Source organism: Colossoma macropomum, unplaced genomic scaffold, assembly GCF_904425465.1.
Source record: "Colossoma macropomum unplaced genomic scaffold, Colossoma_macropomum, whole genome shotgun sequence".
In the NCBI taxonomy this organism is placed as follows: domain Eukaryota; kingdom Metazoa; phylum Chordata; class Actinopteri; order Characiformes; family Serrasalmidae; genus Colossoma; species Colossoma macropomum.
In genome coordinates, this window is record NW_023494796.1 from 33667521 (window position 1) to 33690151 (window position 22631).

A 22631-nucleotide genomic window follows, 5' to 3' on the forward strand; every position below is an offset into this window, starting at 1 on the left:
TGGACGAGAGGGCCTGGCTCACAATCTCCGTTCTAGATCATCCCAAAGGTGTCTGATGGGGTTGAGGTCAGGGCTCTGTGAGGGCCAGTCAAGTTCTTCCACACCAAACTCACCCAGTCAGGCCTTTATGGAGCTGCTTTGTTCACTGGGTCTCAGTCATGCTGGAACAGAACAGGTTCTTCACCAAACTGTTCCCACAAAGTTGAAAGAAAACAATTGTCCAAAATGTCTTGTTCTGCTGAAGCATTAAGATTCCCCTTCACTGGAACTAAGGGTTCTAGACCAACCCCTGAAAAACAGCCCCATATCATCATCCCTCCTCCACCAAACTCTACAGCTGGCACAGTGCAGTCAGGCAGGTAATGTTCTCCTGGCATTCGCCAAACCCAGACTCGTCCATCAGACTGACAGATAGAGAAGCTGATTTATCACTCCACTGTATACGTTTCCACTGCTCCAGAGTCCAGTGGCGGCGTGCTTTAGTCAAACTCCTATTTAGCCGAACATTTAACCATTAAGGTGGTTATTATACTGAATGTGTTAAAGTGGAATATACCCAAAAGCACATCGCCATTGGCTCGAGAGCAGGGCAGAATATCAGCTACGTTCACAATACAGTGTTCTAGCGGGTCAGATCCATAATCTCACATCATGTTCTTCACTGCTTGTTACTTGTCAACCCTCAGATATTCTGTAGGAAAAATGTAAGCAAAAACCCTTGGCTTAGCAGCTACACTCGGCTCAAATGAGAGAAGAAGTCTTGACCCTTTGGCCCTCATCATGTCCTCCACTGTGTCTTTGAACTGCTGCCCCTGGGTCTCTGTTATCTCTGCCCTGGATGTCAGTCAGCCTGTTGGAAGACGACTTTGTGCCCGAGGCCATCAGGATGATCAATAACCGTTTGCTTATGAGCTGAGTGGACTCTAAAGGCTCATATGTATAAGACCAGGCACAGCACAAAACACAACAGGCATTACATGCTCTTGCAGCCTTAAATTAATGTTCGGTTCTCGCTAATGGTTATAGCTAATGATACAAACCGCATACAACTGCGCCTACTGACTATACCACACGTGTAAGGCCTTACAGAGAAATAGTGGAGCCGGGAAGAAGCTCAGAGCAAATGAGGAGATGCCAAGTGAGTAGTAAATTCTGCTTTTCACTGCTTTTCTCCACTGCAGACGTGTAATCCTAGTAAGTGAAATAGTCTTGAAGAGGAATTCCACCAATTCAGTTTAATTTTTCAGATGTAATCAGAGTGATTCAGAGTGGTTTGGTGTGAAATGGTTCAGATGTCTTTACAGTGGTGGTAATAGGAACCAGGGGTCGCCATGACTACAACACAAATATAGACATTTTATTTACTATCCAGAACCTCCAGTGAACCTACACGAGTCTTCTGAGTTTATATGGAATGATGATGATGGAAAATAGTGGAAAATCTGAAATAATAAGTTTTCTTTGGGGGCTATTTTGCCCCAAACCCCCTGCATGTATCCCCCCACCATGAACTGATTGGACAAAAATAGGTTTTAGGGCAAATCTGCTTATAACATTCTGTGAAACTTTTAGAGGTGGACAGCTTAGTTCCACCTCTAATCAAACACACCTGATCCAAATAATGAAGGCCGTAAGGAGCATCTGAATATTAAAGCCAGGTGTGTTGGATCTGAACTCTCCAGGGTGGGAGATCTCCAGAACCAGGATTGAGTACCCGTGATCTAATATTTCTCATGTTGAGATCGTTGTAAGCTTGTTATAAAATAATACCGTTTCTAGTTTTACTGTTCTGTTTTGAGTTATTTACTAAGTCCAGTTATTTTACTAGATTGGCAGATAATCTTGCTTGCTGTAAGAAATGAATCAAACCAAATTATCTGCAAATATACATCTGCCAGCATTTCAGGGCACCGATTTGTTCACATTAATGACAGATTTGAAAAACTTAACTACACTAATGTGAACCACCAAGTTAAAGCAAAAAGTCAGAATTCAACAATGAGGCTTGTAATGTGAACGCAGCCAAAGAGGCCCAAATCTGAACCTGACTTTTTTTGTTCAGTGCCCCTCTAGTCACTGGGGTGGGACCTTCAAGGGTCCATCTCAGTACCTTCAGTCAGGGAACATAACTGAACCATAATCCACTGAAATGATATGTTCTAAGCTGTACTGACTCCACACACCCCGTCTCGTCTCCAGGCTTTTATTTTACTGTTCTGTTTAAAACATTCGGTTATGAAAAGGTACAAATACGAACTTTTCACCTGGAAAAACTTATTTAAGGTTCACAATCAGACCTTAAAACCACTGTTGGAGCTTTGAGGGAACATTTACACTGATTGTACTGTGATGAATGAAAAGTGTACCTGAACAGAACCTTTATTTCTAACACTGTACTGAAGGTGGAAGTGTGTGATTTGGCCTTTGCATTGCAGTGAGACTAAACCTCACAGATGGATGAACGAATGAACTGCACTGATATTGATAAACATCTAGATAATTGGATGGAATTGAAGGGTTGTCATACCTGAGTATTGAGACACTGTAGTTTTAAGGTAGATCATTAACATGTGACATTTTTCAACAAATCAGCATATCTTCTCTAAAGGTGAGGACACACTGTAACACAGTCCGGATGAAATGGCTGTCGCCTCAAAGCAGGTGCAGATACCTTCATTCTGTACGTTATGGTCACCATATGCTAACAGAGCCTGCGATGCGCCCGTGTGTTCTCCACGTGCAGTCAGATAATTGAAACTCATCTTAATAATTTCATGAGCTGCTTTAACATTCGCTGTTTTCTGACAAACTTTTCACTAATGAGGTGTTTCTCAGCTTGAGCACCATCTGGGAGGTACAGTTTCCACAAGCATATGTGGCCATATGTCTCCGATTCGTTTCTCCCCCCCTCTTCTTTTGAATGTTTGCTTTTCCTGGCAGGCTCCAGGCTATGGCACGACAAGTCATAACCGCTCTTTTTCATCGTTCTTTAAAGGGAAGGTTTTATTTTGGCAGTCCGAGTTTTTTTTTTCCCACAGCGTTTAATGGCAGCGTCTCTTTGGTCCAGGTGTCCAGCCGGTTTCGCGGGAGATTTCTGTGAGGTGGACGTGAACGAATGCTGCTCGGAGCCTTGCTTTCACGGCGCCATCTGTCAAGACCTCATCAATGGCTACCAGTGCCACTGTCGACCAGGTGAGCCACGCTTGCTAGAATTCCTATTCAAACAGCCACATATTCCAGCAACAACCATCTTAAAGTGACTCTCGCTTTTCTGGCATGTCCTTTCCCTTTTGGGGAGCATTTTTATTTATATATGCACCTGAGAAGGTCCACTAATTCCTGCTGTGCTGGTTTTGAACTTGGCTGACAGGCAGCAGGAAAAAATGGAGCTTAGGTTTGAATATGGGCAGGGTTCATTGGTTTAGGGGGTTCAAAACAGACAGCCTAAGCCTGTCAGTGCGCCACGGCAAGTCATCCTATAAAGCCTGAAGTAAGTCAGAGGCGTCAGTTCGGGAGTTTTTCACACCACGTCGTATCTCTTTATGTATTAACGTCACACAGCCTCAAAAAGGTCCGGCTCGATGTTTAGGCCTGAAATGTTCTCAGAATCAACATCATACTGATGAAGATGTGATGACGATACTAGATAATTCACTCTCATCCTCAGAGACGCTCCTTCACCAAGATTAGACTGAGTTCTCTTTGAATTCTCTGTTACTCATTAGATTCATCCACTCAGGGAAGGGGGCAGAGACACAACACACCTTCCACATGTTGCATGCAATTACACATTTCCTCCAGAGAGGTCTCCAAATCCCCAAATCTTACAAAGTGCAGCTTTAAAGGTAATAAGCAAAGTGTTGCAATACTGCAGTGTAGGGTAGGTTCATGCTACAAGCCTAATTGCTTAGTTTTGGTGTTCGGTTCAGTTCAGATTTATTCATAGGGTTGACTGTGGCAAGAATAGCCTCACTAAGAGCAAGTGGAGGAAACCTTGAGAGGAACCAAGACTCAGTAGGAGAACCCATCCTCCTCTGGTCCACACCAGATAACACAACAAAACAGTGGATTGTATGTAATAGTGAATAAGTGAAAATACTGAATAATGAGACTGAAACAAATGTTCAGGTTACCAGTTGGATTATTAACAGATTATCTGGATGCATGTAAACATGGCTGCTGACGTGAATGTTTGCCCTTGCCTTCAGGAGACTGGGGTTCGCAGAAAATATGGTTTTATTAAAAAAAACAAAAAACGATAAACGCTCTGTCCATGGTCTGCCGCCAACGCCCAGTCTAGACAGAATTTAGACACAGCTTTTATACCATGCCACTGATTCCCGCCAGGGCCCTTGGTACCCTTGGTCAGTGTTCTCAGAGTCTTAGATCCTGACGGAGTCAGCTTTCTCAAGGATTTAGATCATTTTGTGAATACTTTAGTGTCATAAACTGAGTGTTCTGTCCTGGGTAGGCCTTAGGGGCCATCGAACACAGTTGACTTCTCAAAACAACTCTTCAGCAATAAAGTGCTTACCAATGAACAATAACGTAAAACAAGGGAAAAGAACAGAAAACTAGAAAATAAAAACAACTCCCAACAACACTGTTTACTTTCTCGCTCATCTACGAAGGCCCCAACCCAGGTTGCTAACGGTTTTGTAAATCATACACATTTCCATCGAAATGTATTCCATCATTGTTACTGACGAAAAAAAACAGTGACCTTCAAAGCAGATGGCAGTAGCATTTGTGGCTGCTGTTAAAAGGGCTAAGAGTGGTTGTCAGCTTTAGTGAAGGTTCACACAGGGTCACTCCGTCTGTTGTTCAGCACAGCAGGTTAATTTTTGCATTGCTTTCTTCAAAGTGTAAAAGTTGAAAGACTTTGCTGCCATACAAAATCACTTACACAACCCAGCCCCTCCCCAGCCCACCTTCCCTTGGGAGTAATTCACTCTCTAAGGCTGCAGAAACAGACACAGTCCTGCAAGAGCATTAAAATGTATTCAGCCCCTTTTCCCAGCTCCTTCACCGTGTGCCCGCGCAAGGAGCCGAAGCAAATCAATGCGGAGTAACACGATTGATATTCACTTCAGAGTGGGAAGAAAGAAGAGAGAGAGCGAGGGAATGCGAGAGAGAGGGGAAGTTGACTGGTGCGGCGCGGCGCGGTCTCACCGTACCGGTCTGTGTTTTTCTTTCGTTCTCTTTTTTTTACGTCTTGTTCCTGGCAGGTTGGACAGGCCTTCACTGCGAGGATGACATTAATGAGTGCCTGCCGCAGCCGTGCGACCAGGGGATGTGCATCCAGAACGAACCGGGCCATGGCTACACCTGTTTCTGTCGGCCCGGATTTGTGGTGAGCCTCTCCTCCTCCTCCTCCTCCTCCTCCTCCTCCTGTTCGTCTTCCTCATCTCCCAGAGAGACGACATTGTTTGCATCTTTTCAGACTAATATTTGTTTTACCCTTTTTTGAGATCTTTTTGCAGCATAGCTGTGGCTGTTTATTTACCCTTATGTAATTTCTAGGGCTCAACCGATATTTAAAAATATTGTTACCGATACCGATTTTAAAAAGCTGAAAAATCCAACAACCGATATCAGTCAATACACTGATGAGCTAAAACATTGTGAAATCACAAATAAATCCTAGCCCTAACCTTAACCTCAACCCGAAGCCTAATCCTAACACTCACCCTGGCCCTAATCCTAATCCTAACCTTAACCTCAACCCAAAACCTAATCCTAACCCTCACCCTGGCCCTAATCCTAACCTTAACTTCAACCCAAAATGTAATCCTAATCCTCACCCTGGCCCTAATCCTAACCTTAACTTCAACCCAAAATGTAATCCTAATCCTCACCCTGGCCCTAATCCTAACCTTAACCTCAACCCAAAACCTAATCCTAACCCCCACCCTGGCCCTAATCCTAACCTTAACCTTAACCTCAACCCAAACCCTAAACCTAACCCTCATGCTAGCCCAAAACCTAATCCTAACCTTAATCTCAACCCTAATCCTAACCCTAAGAAAAACAAATAGGGTTTTTCTGTTGTTATAACCTTGACATTGTACCAATAGCAGAGCCTTTTTGGTGCTATATAGAACCACATACAACATATTCTCCATCAGTCTGAAGAACAATTTCACCATGCAAGGAACCCCTTAAGCATGCAAATGGTTCTTTGAGTGTCCATGGTTCTGTATAGAACCATTGTAATTACTAAAGAGCCATTGAAGAACCATCATTAAGACGTCAGGTGTGAAATGACCCTGAGCGTAATATATTTTGGTTGATATGTTTTGGAAAGTTCTGACCCGTTATAAAGTCATATAAAACCCCCCAGGTGTCTGTGTTACTGCTGGCTGATTAAAATCTAGCTGCCCACACGTCAAATCGTGTTGCAGACGTCTTTGCTACCGAAGGGCGTTTTGGCCACACAGCCCTTATTATACTGAAACGTTCATGCAGAGCCAAAATACAGAGTCAAATTAATACAGATTACCTTCCACCATCATCATTACCACAGCACCCAGGCTCAGAAACGGCTGCTCTCGCTGTCATCCGATGTGTAATTTTAGTATCAAACAGTGTGATGCATAAAGGCCCCTCTTATATCACAGCTGTCTTGCTGTTTAAAGGTCTCTCCCACACTGACCAGCCCGCGGAAAGCATCCCCTTTTCACTCACAGTCCAACACTAGTCTTTTCTCACCACAGGGCAGGAACTGTGAGTATAATTATGATGACTGCTTGCTCCGGCCGTGCCCTGACGGTTTCTCCTGCGTGGATGGCATCAACAGTGTCAGCTGTGTTGCCGTGGAGACAGATGCAATCTCCATGCCTCCATGGGGCTTCACTCCCACCAGCCCCGGCGCTCCGTTCACCCCCGCACCGGTGGATGACCTGCTAGATGCTGAACTGCCAGCAGGTAGGCAAGAGATTTACATACATGCTCACGCACTCGTATCACTGCCCTGTACTGTACTACAGGCGAAGGTGCTACATGGCCAGAAGTATGTGGACACGTTTCTGTGTGTGCTTGTTGGGGATCTCGGTCGGCTGTGTTCATCCCAAAGGTGTTGGATGAGGTCAAGGTCAGGGCTTTGTGCAGTCCAGTCAAGTGACCAAAGTCACACCAAACCATGCCAACACAGAAAAATAATCATCCCCAAACGGTTGCCGCATTGATGGAAGCACAAAATTCTCTTAAATAGAATTAAAAGGATCAGCCCCTCGCAAAAATAAAGCACCGGCCCATTATTCCTCCTCAGCCCATTATTCCTCCTCAGCCCATTATTCCTCCTCAGCCCATTATTCCTCCTCCACCAAACTATGCATTTGAGCAGGGAGCGTTCTCCTGGCATTGGCCAAATCTATGCCTGTCTGTCAGACTGCCGGATGGAGAAATGTGATTCATCACTCAGGAGACTGTGTTTCTACACAGCTATTGAAACCCTTTCCATAAGGTTCCTAACAAAAAGTTTGGATCTCTGTTGTAAGTGTAGCAACCAGGGACCCGATCTGTAGCTCACTTTGTGCTACAGCACTTACTGGCTGCATTCTCTGAGCTTGTGTGGCTTTGCAGCTGAGCTGTTGTTTCCTCTCGATGTTCCCACTTCACAGAAACAGCACTTATGGTTGGCCAGAGCAGCTCTAGCAGCGCAGAAATTTGATGAACTTACTTGCAGACAGTATTATATTCAGCCATATTTACAACATAGCTAAATTGCTCATGTCTCAAGCTAAGCGCAACCAAAAGTAAGTGCTGGTCTGTCCTTTTTTCAGCATGGCTATGCACTCCAGAGCCAGATCTAATTATATCAGGGCAAAAGCTGCAGGTTGTGACTGAATTAAAGTATCTGGGTGTCTGGACTGATTCTAATCTTACTTTTAGAACTTTTGAAATAACCGGTTCGGTTTAAGTAATTTTAGATTTTATAGAAAGTCATAGAGCTCTGAGACGGCTATGATATATAGGAATGTCATGATCGTTCGACAAGTTGGACACAGGCTAACAAATCTACAGTGAAGCTACTGGAAATTTTATATTAAATTTCTCTTAAAGTTCTAAATCAGAGACCTAACAGCTTTCATAGCTGTCAAATCTTAAAAATAGACTTCTCAGTTTTAGTTAAACATGTTAACCTTTGCCTTGTGTTTAGGATATTACACATCATGCATCAGGAGTCGGCAACATGTGGCTCTTGAGCCTCACGCGGCTCTTTTACTGCCCTGTTGTGGCTCCACAGTTTAACAATAAATGGTCTTAAACTCTGGAGTTAATGTAGAACTGCTGATTCACCCTTTAACCCTGAAGATCAGCACAGACTGCTGGTCACCATAGCAACGCAGACAACAGTCTCGTCTAGCTAGTAGCTAAAGAAACGGCAAAGAGAGAGATTTAGGATTAATATTGATAATTTGGAGATGATTGGACTTATTTGCATTTATAATCAGTCAGCTGGATACGTTTAATCTGCAGTGAGAAACTGTCAAACACTAAAAAGTCGTGAAGCTGAAGTCGCTTCTTATTGGCCAGCTTTATGTTCGAATTTTCCCGTTCCACCTTAAATGGTACAGCAGTTGTATTCTGGTGCCTCAGGCACCATTTAAGGTGGAACAGGAAAATCTGAACAAGAAGCTGGTGAATGAGAAGCGACTCATAAAAAGTCGAACGTTGAGAGACATTTTACAAGAAACTGTTCTACTTTTGTGGAAAAGTTTCCTGCTGGAGATGCGAGAAAAGCGGCTGTAGCTGAGCTAAAGATTTAAGCAGAGCAAAGTAAGTCTGTGTTTTTTTTATTTATATTATATTTTTAGCCTATACTATCACATCAGCACATACTAAGACATATTTATAGCCAAGATAGTAAAATGGACATAAAATGTTGTGGCTTCTGAGGTGGTTAGATTTTTGTTGAAAGGACAAAATGGCTCTCTTTTGGGTTGGCTGATTTACAGTATTTTTTTTCTTATCTGTTGATGAATAAGCACTGAATTGGAAGACAGCATCCTGTGACAGCATGTAGAAGCTTACTGAGCTACTGAGCTCTTCGGTACATAGGCGTGAACTTCACAATTTATACTTTTAACATTTATATAAGCCGTTTATATGGAAAAACACATTAAATTTAGTGTGTCCAGATTTTTGATTGGTTCTACATTCGGCAGCTAGTTTACAATAGACATCCATACTTTAAAGCCCTGTAAAGTGAAGGTGGCGCGTATTATAAAGAAGTTTCATTTTTCTGTTCAGAGCCTAATAGCGTTATTATACTCATCACGGCCCAATTTTCTTACTTCATTTCAACCAATTCTTGCACCTTCATTGCGTTCTTGGCCTGAATCCTCCACGAATCAAGCGCAAGTTCTTGTCTTTTCAGCAAACGTAAGTAATTATTTTCCCACACGGACATGAGCCAAAGCAGAGAGTTCCCGCCTGTCTTTGGAGACAAAGAGCCGCTCCATTATGGAAGTCACATGCTATTTGTTCCTGCTTTGCATTTAGACATTGTTGGGATTACTTTCTTTCCTTTTTATGAGTTGGGTTTATAGTACCGTGTTCTGCAGCAGCAGTGGATGGACTGCTTATTGTACTGCCTGCTGAGCGCAGAAATCCTTTAATCCTTTAATTTAATTGTTTTCAATAATTAGTCCCATCAGTTCTATTTTTTTTTTTTTTCCTTCATGAAGCTTCAGTATGCTGCCGGCGCTTCCGTTTACGGCTGAAGATTTGAAGCGGCTTCACCCAATCGTCTAGGGAGAGGTATCTTTAAAAGCCAGTGGAGCGTTGCAGCTTAAAGGATAATCGCCGAATAATATATGGGTAAAAGTGTCAGTCAGTCAGTCATGTTATGCTTGAAAAGACTTGATTTCAGTTCAGATGAAGCAGCTTCATCAGATTTTTGCAGCTGCCTTGTTATGTTCATTGCACAATACTTTCTCTCGTATCAACAGCAGCAGTACCGACACCATAAACAAGAACATTTGAGTTCAAAAAGCAGCTGGCAACCCATAAATCACACGCACAGATATTGTATATTATCTGTGAAAATATTTTATTTTATTTTATTTTATTTCATTTTCATTCTCTTACAGTTGTTCTTTCAAAGAAAAAATGTAAACAAAACTAAAAATAAATAACTGTATTGGTTAAATCTATAGGGCACATCCGGAGAGAGCACATGTACACACACATACATATATACGTATATGCACACATAAAATATATATATATATATATATATATATATATATATATATATTTTTTAAATTGATTTTGGATGTGCTAATTGCTTTTTGGCATTTACAAAGTCAGTCAAAGCGAAACCTCAGCGTTCACGCCAGCCCTTTCTAAGAAACATGAACATTTTCAAATTGATTTTCAGGAGGGTAGAAATGTCACTCACTGCGGCGGCCGAGCTCGCGCCGGGTCACAGCGTTACGCCGCTAGAAATGTATCCAAGATTCTGCAAGTTATTTAAGGTGAGGCAAAAATCAATAGGGCTCGAAATGACGTCTCGTATAGGCTTCCAGTACGAGCACCAGCACCATGTGAGCGGAGCACTTTCAGTAACCGAAAGCACATGGAAAACACAAAGCATAAATATATAATAAACAAATAAATAAAACAAAGCTAAGTTCACTCGCCTCACAAGTGTCGGGATAGTTTGGCAGTTCAGGCCAAAGTTTGACGGCTGAAATGAAAACTGTGAAAGGCAAACACGTCTCAAGATAGAGTCCGTGCCCTGGGGAAAGGAGCGGCTAATTATCTGTATATGCTGTCTATAGAAATCAATGAGCGCAGGGTGTGGAAAGTCGATTTGTAGAGGACACTGGGGTGTCCACACATCCACGGCAGCTCTGTTCGTTCAGACAGGGCATATCAGGATGGTATTTTTTGTCCAAGATGAAGCTTAACCCCATAAACTGCAGGCTGAATTAGTCCATTGTTAATCTGAAATGGGGCCTGTCCCGAATGGCCTGGATCAGTGGTTCCCAAACTGTGGTACGCATCAGTGATGTTAATCTTTATTTAATTTCGTGAATTTCACGCCACCATTTTGGCAGGCAAACTGTATCTCAGTAAAACTGTAACCCTGACTGGGCTCTGATAGTAGCTACAACCCTGCTGGTGGATAAGGACCAAGCTAAACAGACCAGAATGACCACCAAAAAGATGAAACAACATGTGGATGCTTTAAATGTAGTCTCCGGAAAGCAATACGAGGGAATAAAAAACTGCTTGATTGGCTGATATCAAGGCAATACACTGATATATATGGGTTTATATGCTTTAAAAATTTGTTTTAAACTAAGTTTCTGATCATAAGATTATAAACAAAGTTCAATTGTGGTTTAAAAATATATAATTTGAGATATTTTGTGCATATACAGAATATCTGGTGAATAATATGCACTGTAAGAAAAGGCTCATCAGATCTACCAAAAGAAGTTAATTTATGAGGTTAATTTATGATTTATGAGGAACAAGTAAATTAACTAGTTTTATTCACGCCACATAAATACTTTAAATGAACAATTCTTTGAATCAGTGTCATTTTTTAGTTAAAAATAACTAGTTCAATTGCTTGATTGTCCACATGAAGCATTTTTTTTGGTAGATCTGATGAGCCATTTTTTTACAGTGTAGTGACAAAATATGTGTTTTTATATATAAATTAACATGTTTGTCTTTGGCCTGGTAAAATTTTTCATTTGTAAATTTACAGTAAATTACTTTCTCTTAGTTTCTGTTAGCATTACTTTTGCAGCTGTTATGTGAAAATACCAAATACCACTGTATTTTAGTTACAGCTCATTACTGTAGGTGTACAGCAGTAAATACAGTAGAAAATGGTAAATTACTGTGAAAGTAATGCAGCTAGAAAACAGTAATTTACTGTAATTTTACAGTAAACTTTTTTGTGCAGTTTATTCTGACAGCAGTACATTAAGTTGAGCATGTGTATAACTGATGGTATCTTGCACACCAGACGTGATTTTTTAGACAGTGAAAATGTGACAAAATTTTTTTTATTGCCTTCTGTTCACTTTTTACAAACTTTCACTGGCAACAAAAAGTCACTGACCAATCATGGTTGCCCCTGCTGTTGGCATGGTGACATCCAAGCTGACGGAGATGCTGTGTTCCAGCAAACAGAACTTGTTCACAAACGCTTAAAGGATCAGAATCTTCAAAAACAGCAAAAACTGAGCTACAAACATCGAGTTAAATGTGGAAGAACTCATTCAGCTCCTGGATGAAGTGATGAAGCTCTTCACGCCACTTTCACTTTTCCAGAATAATCATTATTTGCTCTTAAAGATGTTCAGCCCGTTTGTTTTGAGTTTTGTTGGGAAGCTGCATCACCAAAATCAGCTCAGACTCAGCTGAGATCCCAGCTATGACTGAAAGAGCTCGTACAGTTTCAGCTCCTGAATGAGGTGGAGAAACTCTCCGTTCTCCTCTCGCTTTCCCACAGTGGAAAGCATCCTGCACACTGCCCATTTCATGCAGAGCAAAGGACCTTTGTTGATGTAGTTGACATATTTTGCCAATATATATATTTTAATAAATATTCTGTTCGTTTTTTTTCACTACACAAAAACAAGGCATAAGAAAATGTTCGGTATATAATTTTGATGCAAAAAAATCTCATCGTAATTTTTGCATTTTCATGTCACTTTTTCTGCATCACATTTAGTGTGTAACAGCCTTGGCAGTTAGGGATCCTGTTGGTCATCTGGACCGGGCGGCTTTGCTTAAGTTTGTCTATAAGTTTGTTAAGTTCAGACTGTCCTCTTATCGAATTCAGTCACAACACCAATCTGTTAGTCATGTCTTAACTAGTAACGGCTAACGAATGTGTACGTTGCTTTAACATGATAATGTGTTCACAAACCCGCTGCCATGGAAACGCCACGGTTGAATTTTTGCATTTTAATGGAAAAATAGCTAGTATAGAAGAAAACAATGTGTAAAAGTCGCAGTCACTGTCTGTTTATCCTTTAATATTTCCTTGCAGCAACCAAATATGCGTCTTTTTTAAATGACGTTTTCGTCACATTTGATTCAATATTCAGCATCATTTTAGTTTCAGCAGCTGCTGAGTCTCACTGAGCTGGAGCTGTGGGTGTTTAGCTTCATGTTCAGAGTTAAAACCAAGCTTTTAGCTTAGTTAACCAAAAAAAGTCATGTTTTCTATGCGGTTTCTTTTGGTTTCTCCAACTCCTACAGCTGCTCAGGAGGAGGTGTGAATATTTAAAAACCACTAGTTTGTGTGGTGCAACCTGTTTGGATTAAGTAATTCATGAACCTGAACTTAGCAAACATTTATGATCCAACTAGTCTACGTTTGAACTTACGTACAGATTGGACAGCCGGCGCCAGAACATGAAGCAAGCTGACCAAATCCATCATCAATATTGGCTTCAGAAACCCGTGTCCCTTTGAACGTGAAGGACGTCGGGCCACACTTCATAGCCGTCTTCTCTACTTTCATGGCCTGCAAGCTAAGAGTTCTGCTTGTTACAATGCAGCCAAGTCTGTCAGAAGACCAGCCTGAAAGTGCACGTCTGTAATGAGATTCCTCTTCCAGCACCTGCTACGTGCTCCTCCATACATGCTCCAGTCTGAGCGCTCCTTTCGTCCTTGTTCGCCCTGATTCACGGCGGCACAGCTGAGTTCTGCCACAGACATGGCATCATCATACAGCACGGTGCTCTCGCCGGTGACTTGGTCAGCGCGGTCCATGATTGCAGGGTCATATCTCCTCTAAAGAGAGAAAAACATTGGCCCGACGTTAACGAGCAGACGAGGGCGCGCTGGACGTCTGGCCGGATTGTTATTTCGCCGCTCTCTTCAGTTCATTAGCCTTGCGGTCAGCCTGTCCTGCTTGTGTTTAATCTGCTCTTGTCAGGTTTTGCTCAGTAATTGATGACAACAGAACCTAATGCCCGCTCCACACTTTCGCTAATGCCGATTTCCAGCGTGGAATAAATACGGATAGCATTGCGGAGCAACTAACGAGGTCTCATGAACGTGTCTATGTAGGTCGCTCTCTAAAAACATCCAGTGCCCTAGGTGCGGCTAAGAATAGATTCGCAAGGCGCTCGGTTAAAACCTCCGCTTTGCTCTTTGTGCTATCACCCTCGGCTCCTCTACCTATTCAGACGCGCCGGGCACCGAACCTGTTTTGGAAGTGAGTGAGAAAAAGGATCTTGTGAAGTACAAAAACTGAAAGACACGCTGTCAGTGCCATTTAGGCCACGTTGGTCGTGGCACTTTGCGAACTTGAAGGCAGACCTGCTTATGAAGCGACAATGTGGGGGTTTTGGTGGGGGAAGGTCTGATATCTCCTTGGTTTGGATTTAGCTTGATAGGGGATTATAAATGGATGTACGGATGATTCTACTGAACTGGTTCAAAGTCAGTTGGGACTTTTAACTGATCTTGGACTTTAGACTAAAATTATTTATTATAATTATTAAAATTATAATTATTATTGAGTGACTCTATACCTTAAATATGTTTATTTGATTAAAACTAATGACTGAACGTTCCATTTTGTCCCTACCAAAACAATCATAACTCTACCAAACTTTACCAAGTGTGTCAGTAGTGACTGTTTCAGTGACAATTTTGGCTCATGAGCTCAAAACACAGCTTTGAACAGCTGTTCACACAGAAAATCATCATATTTTACATTAAAACACTAAAAAGTACTTACCTTCTACATTCTCTGAGCTGACAGCAATGGATCCTCACCTTTGTGGATATTATTAATATGTAACTTTCTACTGCAGGGGTCCGTGGTGGTACCTGGAGGACCTTGAACACTTTGGAAAGTGCAGCTCAGAGGATTGATAACTTATTGTGTCTTATTTCTAGCAGCGTTACTGTATTAATGCAGCTGGTGCCGTATTATATTTGTTATACTGTACTGCTTTGTTTTGTGTTACATGATATATTGATAAGATTTTTCTTTCCTTAATCAATGGTAAATTAATGGGTGCCATGTGGGCGGGGAATGGCGGGGGCTGAGTGCTCTATTTTGTTGCTGCATACTGTATTTAATTACATTGGAGCTTTATCCTAAAAAAATATGGGTCCGCCTACAGACTAAAACGACATTACATTACATCACAGCAAACCAAGTACCCATCCGCCCCTCCCCTGAACCCCCTCTGACATCACACTGAGAGTGAAGTCACTGTGGAGTGAAGGCCTGGAGAGGGAGAGGCGAGATAGTAGAGCGTCATTTGAAGCCTGTAATGTGCTTTACTGTGAATGTTTTAGTGTTTCAGTAAATCCTTCAGTAAATACTTCAACTTGAAGCCTCACTCTGAACACTGGAGGAGGCTTTAGTACAGTACGCTTCACTTCACTTAGAGCGGACAAATAGGACTTATGAGCTCTTATAATTTGTTATGAACAGTACTTATAATGTATTATGTTAACAATTCATAATGCATAATAAGCATGGCTATAACGTGTAATGCATTTTTGTAAATATTTATAGCCATGTTTATAAAGCCTTACGAATGCATTATAACATGTTATGAATGTGTTTATAGATGCTTACAAAGGTGACATTCATAGAAAGTGTTACCAGTTTCTTCTTGCTGAGCTGTCGGCAGAAGGTCATGTAGCTTACGCCATGAGAGCTTCTTCAGCACTGCCCAGTCAGATCTCAGGAGAGGTGGGCCTTCAGTGACAGTCCTAATGGAGTCACTGAGTACCCTGGTTTTTATGACTTCATGGCTGGAAATCAGTTTTTTTTAGCGTTAGCTTGTTTTTGATAGCAGCTCCTTGCCAGTCAGTTAATAGTAGTAGTTAAACTTTCTGCCTGTACATATTGAAATGATAGCTGGCGCAGCTGATGGACGGTTATTGCACCACTAAGCAACACGAGCGCAGCCAGAAGTAGTACTCAAAACCCCAAGACACCTTAAGGAAAATGCTGTTAGCCCACTTTAAGCAGTTAAAATGAGTGCTACATACATACATTACTGTGCAAAATCAGAGACCCATATACTTAAACATTTCTGCCTTTTTCCTGACACTGAAAAACGAGTAGGCTGTGCTTTAAGGCTGTTTTAACTGGAAATTAATTAAAGAATATACCGCTATGCATTGAAATGAGTTATTTAAAATAAGGCTACTAATAGAAATCTATTTTAAAACTATTATAAAACACCAGCTAATCAAATTGGAGCTCCTTACTGACAAAGCAGCTCTACTACTACACTTGATAAAGCGTGCTGGTTTGTGCAGGGTGTCTTGGTGAGGTTGGCAATGTTACATCAGTTAAGTTCACAGGACTGTTGCGTGTTGTGTGTAGCATGTACAGTCATCTGCAAAAGTTTTGAAAAAGTTTGAACACCCCCAGTCAAAAATGAAAATAAATTAACACTTTCTCTATAGCCCATGTGTCGAACACACGGGTCACGGGTCAGATCAGGTCCGAGACACAGTCCTATCTGGCCTGGAAGAGTACAGGGTGATTCGAAAAGATTGATCCGATTTCAAAATGATTGATTTCCCTTGTAAATCATTACAGATCAGTGCAGTGAACTGTAAATGGTTTAAATGAGCATTAAGTTTATTATGTAATTGTACAAGGTCTCAGTATGAACCTCCTCCAGCTGTACAGACAACATCAACACCATAGTCAAACTCATCCCATACTGGATTGAGGATGTCGGGTGTCGCTGCACTCACGGCTCTTTCAGTGCGATTTCGGAGATCATCCAGTGTTGTGGAACCAACGACGAACGCTCTGAGCTGTTGGAGCTTCACTGCCCACGAAAATCACACTGCACAGTTATGACTGATTCACTCTTATTGAAGTGGAGAACGCAGAACGCTTTCTGCTCAGGGGTCTCATCTCCTCTCAGACTGAAGGGAGCCATTTGGATTGTGATTGGTTCCTAGGCACCTCACGGTTGTAAAAATATGGTGCTTTAAAATTGGATGAATCTTTTTCAGTCACCCTGTATTTTAATTTTCTATTATTTTAGCTCGCTTCACAGTGCACTACAGTCCCCAGCATGCACTGCAATAATGCACTCTGACACTCAATAACAATAACAATCTATAGGACAGCGGTTACACCTCAATTCTACACAGTTCTATGCATTTCCACACCTGTCAGACACACTAACTGCATTTCAGTTGCAGTTCAACCAACATAAACACCCAACACTCAGAAACTGAGCCCAAGTCTTAAGCTTGCAGCAAAGAGAGGATGCCACATGTCTAATTCAAGCAATAGGGCAGGTTTAAAAGACTGAGCTTCTGAACATTTCAATTTTGAATATTATTACAAGTGTCTATTTTAATGCTGAAGTGAAGTTGGCCAGTTCAGGTTACAGCACAGCATTAATTACAAATGAAATAAAAACTTTTTCTTTTCTCTGGCCCACAGATTTGTTGAAACACCCCTGCTCTATAGAGTACCTAAATATTGCATTTTTCTGCAACTTTTAGTGCAGAATTTCCATTTATTTGATAAAGTTAGCATCCTGGAAAAAACATAAATTTTATGCTCTTGCAATATGTTAAATCCGGTGAATAAAATATTAAGACATGCAGAAGCATGCTCTCTGTAGAGGATCTGAACATACTTTCACTTCAAATACAAAATATCACTGCTGTTATAAGAAAACCCCATATCTCCAAAGGGGTAACTTGACAGGATGAGGAAAAACATTCTTAACTTTTAATGACAATAAATGGAGAAATTCATTCTTTCCCAGTAATTGTCTGTTTTTTTTTTTGGTCCATCCATTTTGAATTTTTGACAAAACATACAGGGCAACTGCTGTCGGAACAAAACGTTTTTAAAAAATCGTGTGTAAATTTCATGAGAAATGGACCAAAAGAAACGGCCCAAAATGACTTGGAAAGACGTCTGGTTCCATTGACTTACATTAAAAGTAAAGTAGGTTTTTTCCTTCTCCTGTAAAGTTACCGTTTTGGAGATACAAGGTTTTGTTCCAACAACAGTGATATTCGAAAAAATACTAAACAACAAAAATGGAGATATGAGGTTTTGCTCCAACAGCGACATACAGTTTGGCCAGGGGTGCACAAACTTTTGCATACAACTTCATATTGTGACTACTCAACACCCCCATCATTCAAACCACACAGTGGTATTCAAATGAAAATGTACATACGACCAAACGTACAGACGCCGGAGCTAAACGGTGAACCACAGGGCGTGGAATGATGAAGCTTTCCCCGTAGACAGACAGCAGGGCTAATCTACACGCTGATGCCAAACTACAAAATGATGATAGCCCTCAGAACGTCATTGGAGCAGAGTTTTCCAACAAGTCACAATCAGTTCCTGACAGCAATAATGAAAACCCACAACACAAATCAAGCGTACAGATTATAATGGAGATCCTCCAAAGATAAAGACAAAGAAAAATGATAAACAGGGACAAATCAGGGATCTCGTTTGAGGGAAATAAACACTCGAAGGAGGTCTGTATTTTCAGAATATTGCGGAATATGAAGACCTCGCACGGCTGAGGCTGAGGGAAATCTGCTGGACCCGGCTGGTGGAGAGCTTAGCGGAGATTAATAACGATACGAGAGGCCTTTCCTGAAGTGATCACCACGGTACACGGAGACCCGCTATCACCTGCCGCCGACAGCGGCGGGAGATTAAATGACATAAGCCGTGCCCCTTCAAATCTACTTGTCGGTGGGAGCTGGGGTGGGGGTTGGTCGCCCACCGCACAAATCCATTTTGAGTGTTGCACTCCACGGCAGCGTACTTTTAATTATAAACACATTTCTTTCCAGGGTCTGTTGAGCCTCGAGACGTTACTAACCGAGCTGTTGTGTTTTTTTTTTCTCGCTCACTTTTCCATGCTACCAGTTCTTTGTAATTAGACTACGCTATGCAATAAACAGGGTCAGCGGTTTGTTTACATTTGTGCCGCTGTTGTCTAATTGTTTCTACGTTGTTGTTTTTTTTATGCTGGGGAGGTGCTCCGTTGCGTGGCCCCGGTCTTCTGAAACACAGCGTCAAGCTAATGTCGCCGGAACACATGCATATTCATGAGCGCTCTTCATGAGCTGTAGCCTGACTGCACATCCACGTCCCAGCAGTGCGTCAGGGCCTCTTCGTGTGTATAAAGATGTCAGCGCTGTAGGCCGCCCCATTAATGTTTCATCAGGTAGGGTGTTACTGCATTCCAGGACTGCATTACAGTCGCACTGAGAGAGATCGCTAATGAAATCGTGACAGCGAGGGTCATTAACGTCCAAGTAATACCTATTTCAGTGCTGTTGCGACAAAAACACATATCTTCAAAAATGGTAACATTACAGGAGAAGGAAAAAACCTTCAGAGCTGTGTCAGATTTTTTGGGATCACTCTACTGTGGGGTGCTGTTGGTAAGGCTGCATGAAACCTGCATAGGCTTATCAGGGCAACCGACATAACCCTTTATAAATGTTTACTAATGCTTATTCCTGTAGGCCTGGGGTCAGTTCTGTTACTGTCCTGTTGTGGCTCCACAGCAGAATCAGATTTGTAGGTAAAAATAAAATAATCCTCCTTTACAGTAAAATAAAGCTCTGCTGATCGTTCAACACAGTTTAACAATAAATGGTCTTAAACTCTGGAGTTAATGTAGAACTGCTAATTCACCCTTTAACCCTGAAGATCAGCGCAGACTGCTGGTCACCATAGCAACACAGACAACAGTCTCGCCTAGCTAGTAGCTAACGAAACGGCAAAGAGAGAGATTTAAGATGAACATCGATGATTTGGGGACAAATGGACTTATTAGTGTTTATAATCACTCCAGCTGGTTTCCTGATACGTTTAATCTGCAGTGAGAAACTCAAACACTAAAAAGTTGCAGAGCTTATTTTCAGTTTCTTGTTCGAATTTTCCTGTTCCACCTTAAATGGTGTAGCGGTTACATTCTGGCGCCTCAGGCACCATTTAAGGTGGAACAGGAAAATACAAAAAAGACGCTGGCAAATAAGAAGCGACTTCAGCCTCATAAGAAGTTGAATGTTGAGAGACATTTTACAAGAAACTGTTCTACTCTTGCGTAAAGTTTCCTGCTGGAGATGCGAGAGAAGAGGCTATAGCTATAGCTAAAGCTTAAAGTAGAGCAAAGTGAGTCTGTGTTTTTGTTTATTTTATATTTTTATCCTACACTAGAACATCAGCACATACTGAGACAGATTTACAGCCAAGATGGTAAAATGGACATATAATGTTGTGGCTCCCAAGGTGGATTGATTTTTGTTGAAAGGACAAAATGGCTCTTCTTAACATTTGGGTTGACGGTTACATTTGCCAGTTGTGACAAACTTGGCTAATGTAGCCTTTATGACAGATGACGCCTGTTGGAATAAGCTTTAATAAACATTTATGCAGGGTAGTTATTTTTGCTGAAGTTGAAAGTGAAGTGAAGATGATAAAAACATGCTAAAATATGGTGAGTCTGTGTTGCTGCAAGTCTCCCTGTAAAGCCTGAAATACTAATTTAATTTTTTTTCTTTACTTTAATGAGCTGTACAGCACTTCGGTCAGCTTTGGCCATTTTAAACTATATTCTAGAAATGAACTTGAACTCAGACTGAAATCAAAATTGGCCTGTTAGTTTGTGTTAGTCAGTAGTTTGTGTCCGTGGTCACATTAAGCCTTGGGTTCACTATACAACTTAGTCTTAACAGATTATAAAGACTGGCTGTCTCACACCATCAGACTAGTTACTGCAGAATTTTTTGGGTGACTGAAATATTGGGGATCCACATTAAACGATTAGGGATCACACACTACTCAACTTTTCAGCTGCTACTGAACCAAATGGAGCTCACTGAACTCACACATTCTCACGCTACTAGGAGACGCAAATAAACAAACGTGAGCTGCAGCTGCTGTTTGCGCTGAAACAGTAAAGAAGCAGCAGGTAAACATGTTTAAGTGAAGATCATGGATTTAAAATGTGATCAGTTTGGTATTTTTTAGAGTTTTAAATGTACCTAAACTTGATCATGCCTTAAACTCAGCTCATTAAAAAGCTTCGCTCCACACCTGAGAGACTTTTCTCCATTTTTCTTTGTTTACTTGCTCTATTTTCCTCTTTTGCGCTCTCAGTTTTCAGTGGCTGTTTCAGGAATCTGTTCAGATCGAGTCGCTGATCAGTTTACACTAGATTGCTCTCAGAGACAGGTCGAAAAAATATCTGATAAACTCTGACTGGTCTGAGATGCGATCGGGAGGCAGTAAATCTGAGTCTGTGCCCCTCAAACACGACTCATCTCTCTCTCCACCTGTCGACCCGACTGACCCAGAAATCTGTAGACTGGAGCCGACCAGCTCAGACTCAGCCAGACTGAGATTAGGGGCTAAAATCATTTTAAAAGTTGTGTATTGTAAGTCCGGCGTTGAGCACAGTCCATTGTGTCATATCAGTCGAAAAGCTAAATTCTTGTTTCTCATTAATCTTTGATTGAAGTGTAGCGGTTTCGTCCGTCTAAACATCATGTGATGTATGGTTGTGTTATCGTGTTCCGACAGGCGAAAAAAAAAAACTTGTCAATAATATCTGAGCATGTTTTCCCTCCCTCCCCGTTACCCTGACCAATCATCAAGCAACGGCTGCACGTACATGTAATCGGCAGGCAACTTCTCCTCAATTACTCTCTCTTTTTGGAACTGTTGTAAAAATAATGTTATTTCACGTAATTTACGTTGAAAACCTGTGTTCATGTTAACAGGAGTACGGAGAAATATCTGGCCGTAATTGAGAGAGACACACAGAGTCCGTCTCTTGATCAGACAGTAGGTGATTACACTCGTACACAAATTCATTTAGCCCCATTTCTTTCTTCTGAAGTATTTTTATTTACTACATTTTGCAGTGAAAGTGCTAAAAGGCTAACCTGCTACCCGGCGCTTCACCCTGTCTACGTTTTGAAAAGTTACTTTTTATTCTAAAAATTTTAAAAAGTAGCTTTCAACAAATAATGAATCGTTTCAGAAACTACAAAAAATACACAACAAAATATTGTAGTACTTCATTATTTGACAAAATCTGTGTTTGTTGTTTTTTTCTTTTCTGCAAATTAGAAGGATTCTGCTGAATTATTAAAATCATGGCCCATCCTCAAATATTTCCCGATCGAGCATCCTGTTAAGGCTACGTCAGGTTACAGATTGCTGATTCATGTTGATTTTAAAAGTCAGAGATGAGTCGGGAGTTTTTCACACCACGTTGTACGTCTTTGCATATTAACATCACACACAGACACAGGGTCCAGCTCGATGTTCAGGCCTCAAATGGTCTCAGAATCAGCATCATACTGATGAAGATATGATGATTATAGTAGATAATTCACTCACATCCTCAGAGACGCTCCTTCACCGAGTTTAGACTGAGTTCTCTCTGAATTCTCCACTCGGGGAAGGGGGCCGAAGCACAGCACACCCTATAGAATGTTCCTCTGCACAATGCAATTACATATTTTCACCAGAGAGGTCTCCAAATCCCCAAAACTTACATAGTGCAGTTTTAACTTTGAATACATTTTTGCCCATTTATAATATTTCAACTCACTGTGAAGCAAAACCAACAAAAATGGAG

General features: G+C 41.4%; 1 protein-coding gene across 1 annotated transcript in view; it reads left to right on the plus strand.

Moving 5' to 3' along the window:
* eys (eyes shut homolog) overlaps positions 1-22631 on the plus strand; it is a 433237-nt gene that overhangs the window by 226988 nt on the left and 183618 nt on the right. The window contains exons 28-30 of the mRNA XM_036583442.1: positions 3068-3192; positions 5229-5353; positions 6717-6927. Coding sequence (XP_036439335.1) covers positions 3068-3192; positions 5229-5353; positions 6717-6927 — 461 coding nt within the window. The remainder of the gene's footprint in view (positions 1-3067; positions 3193-5228; positions 5354-6716; positions 6928-22631) is intronic.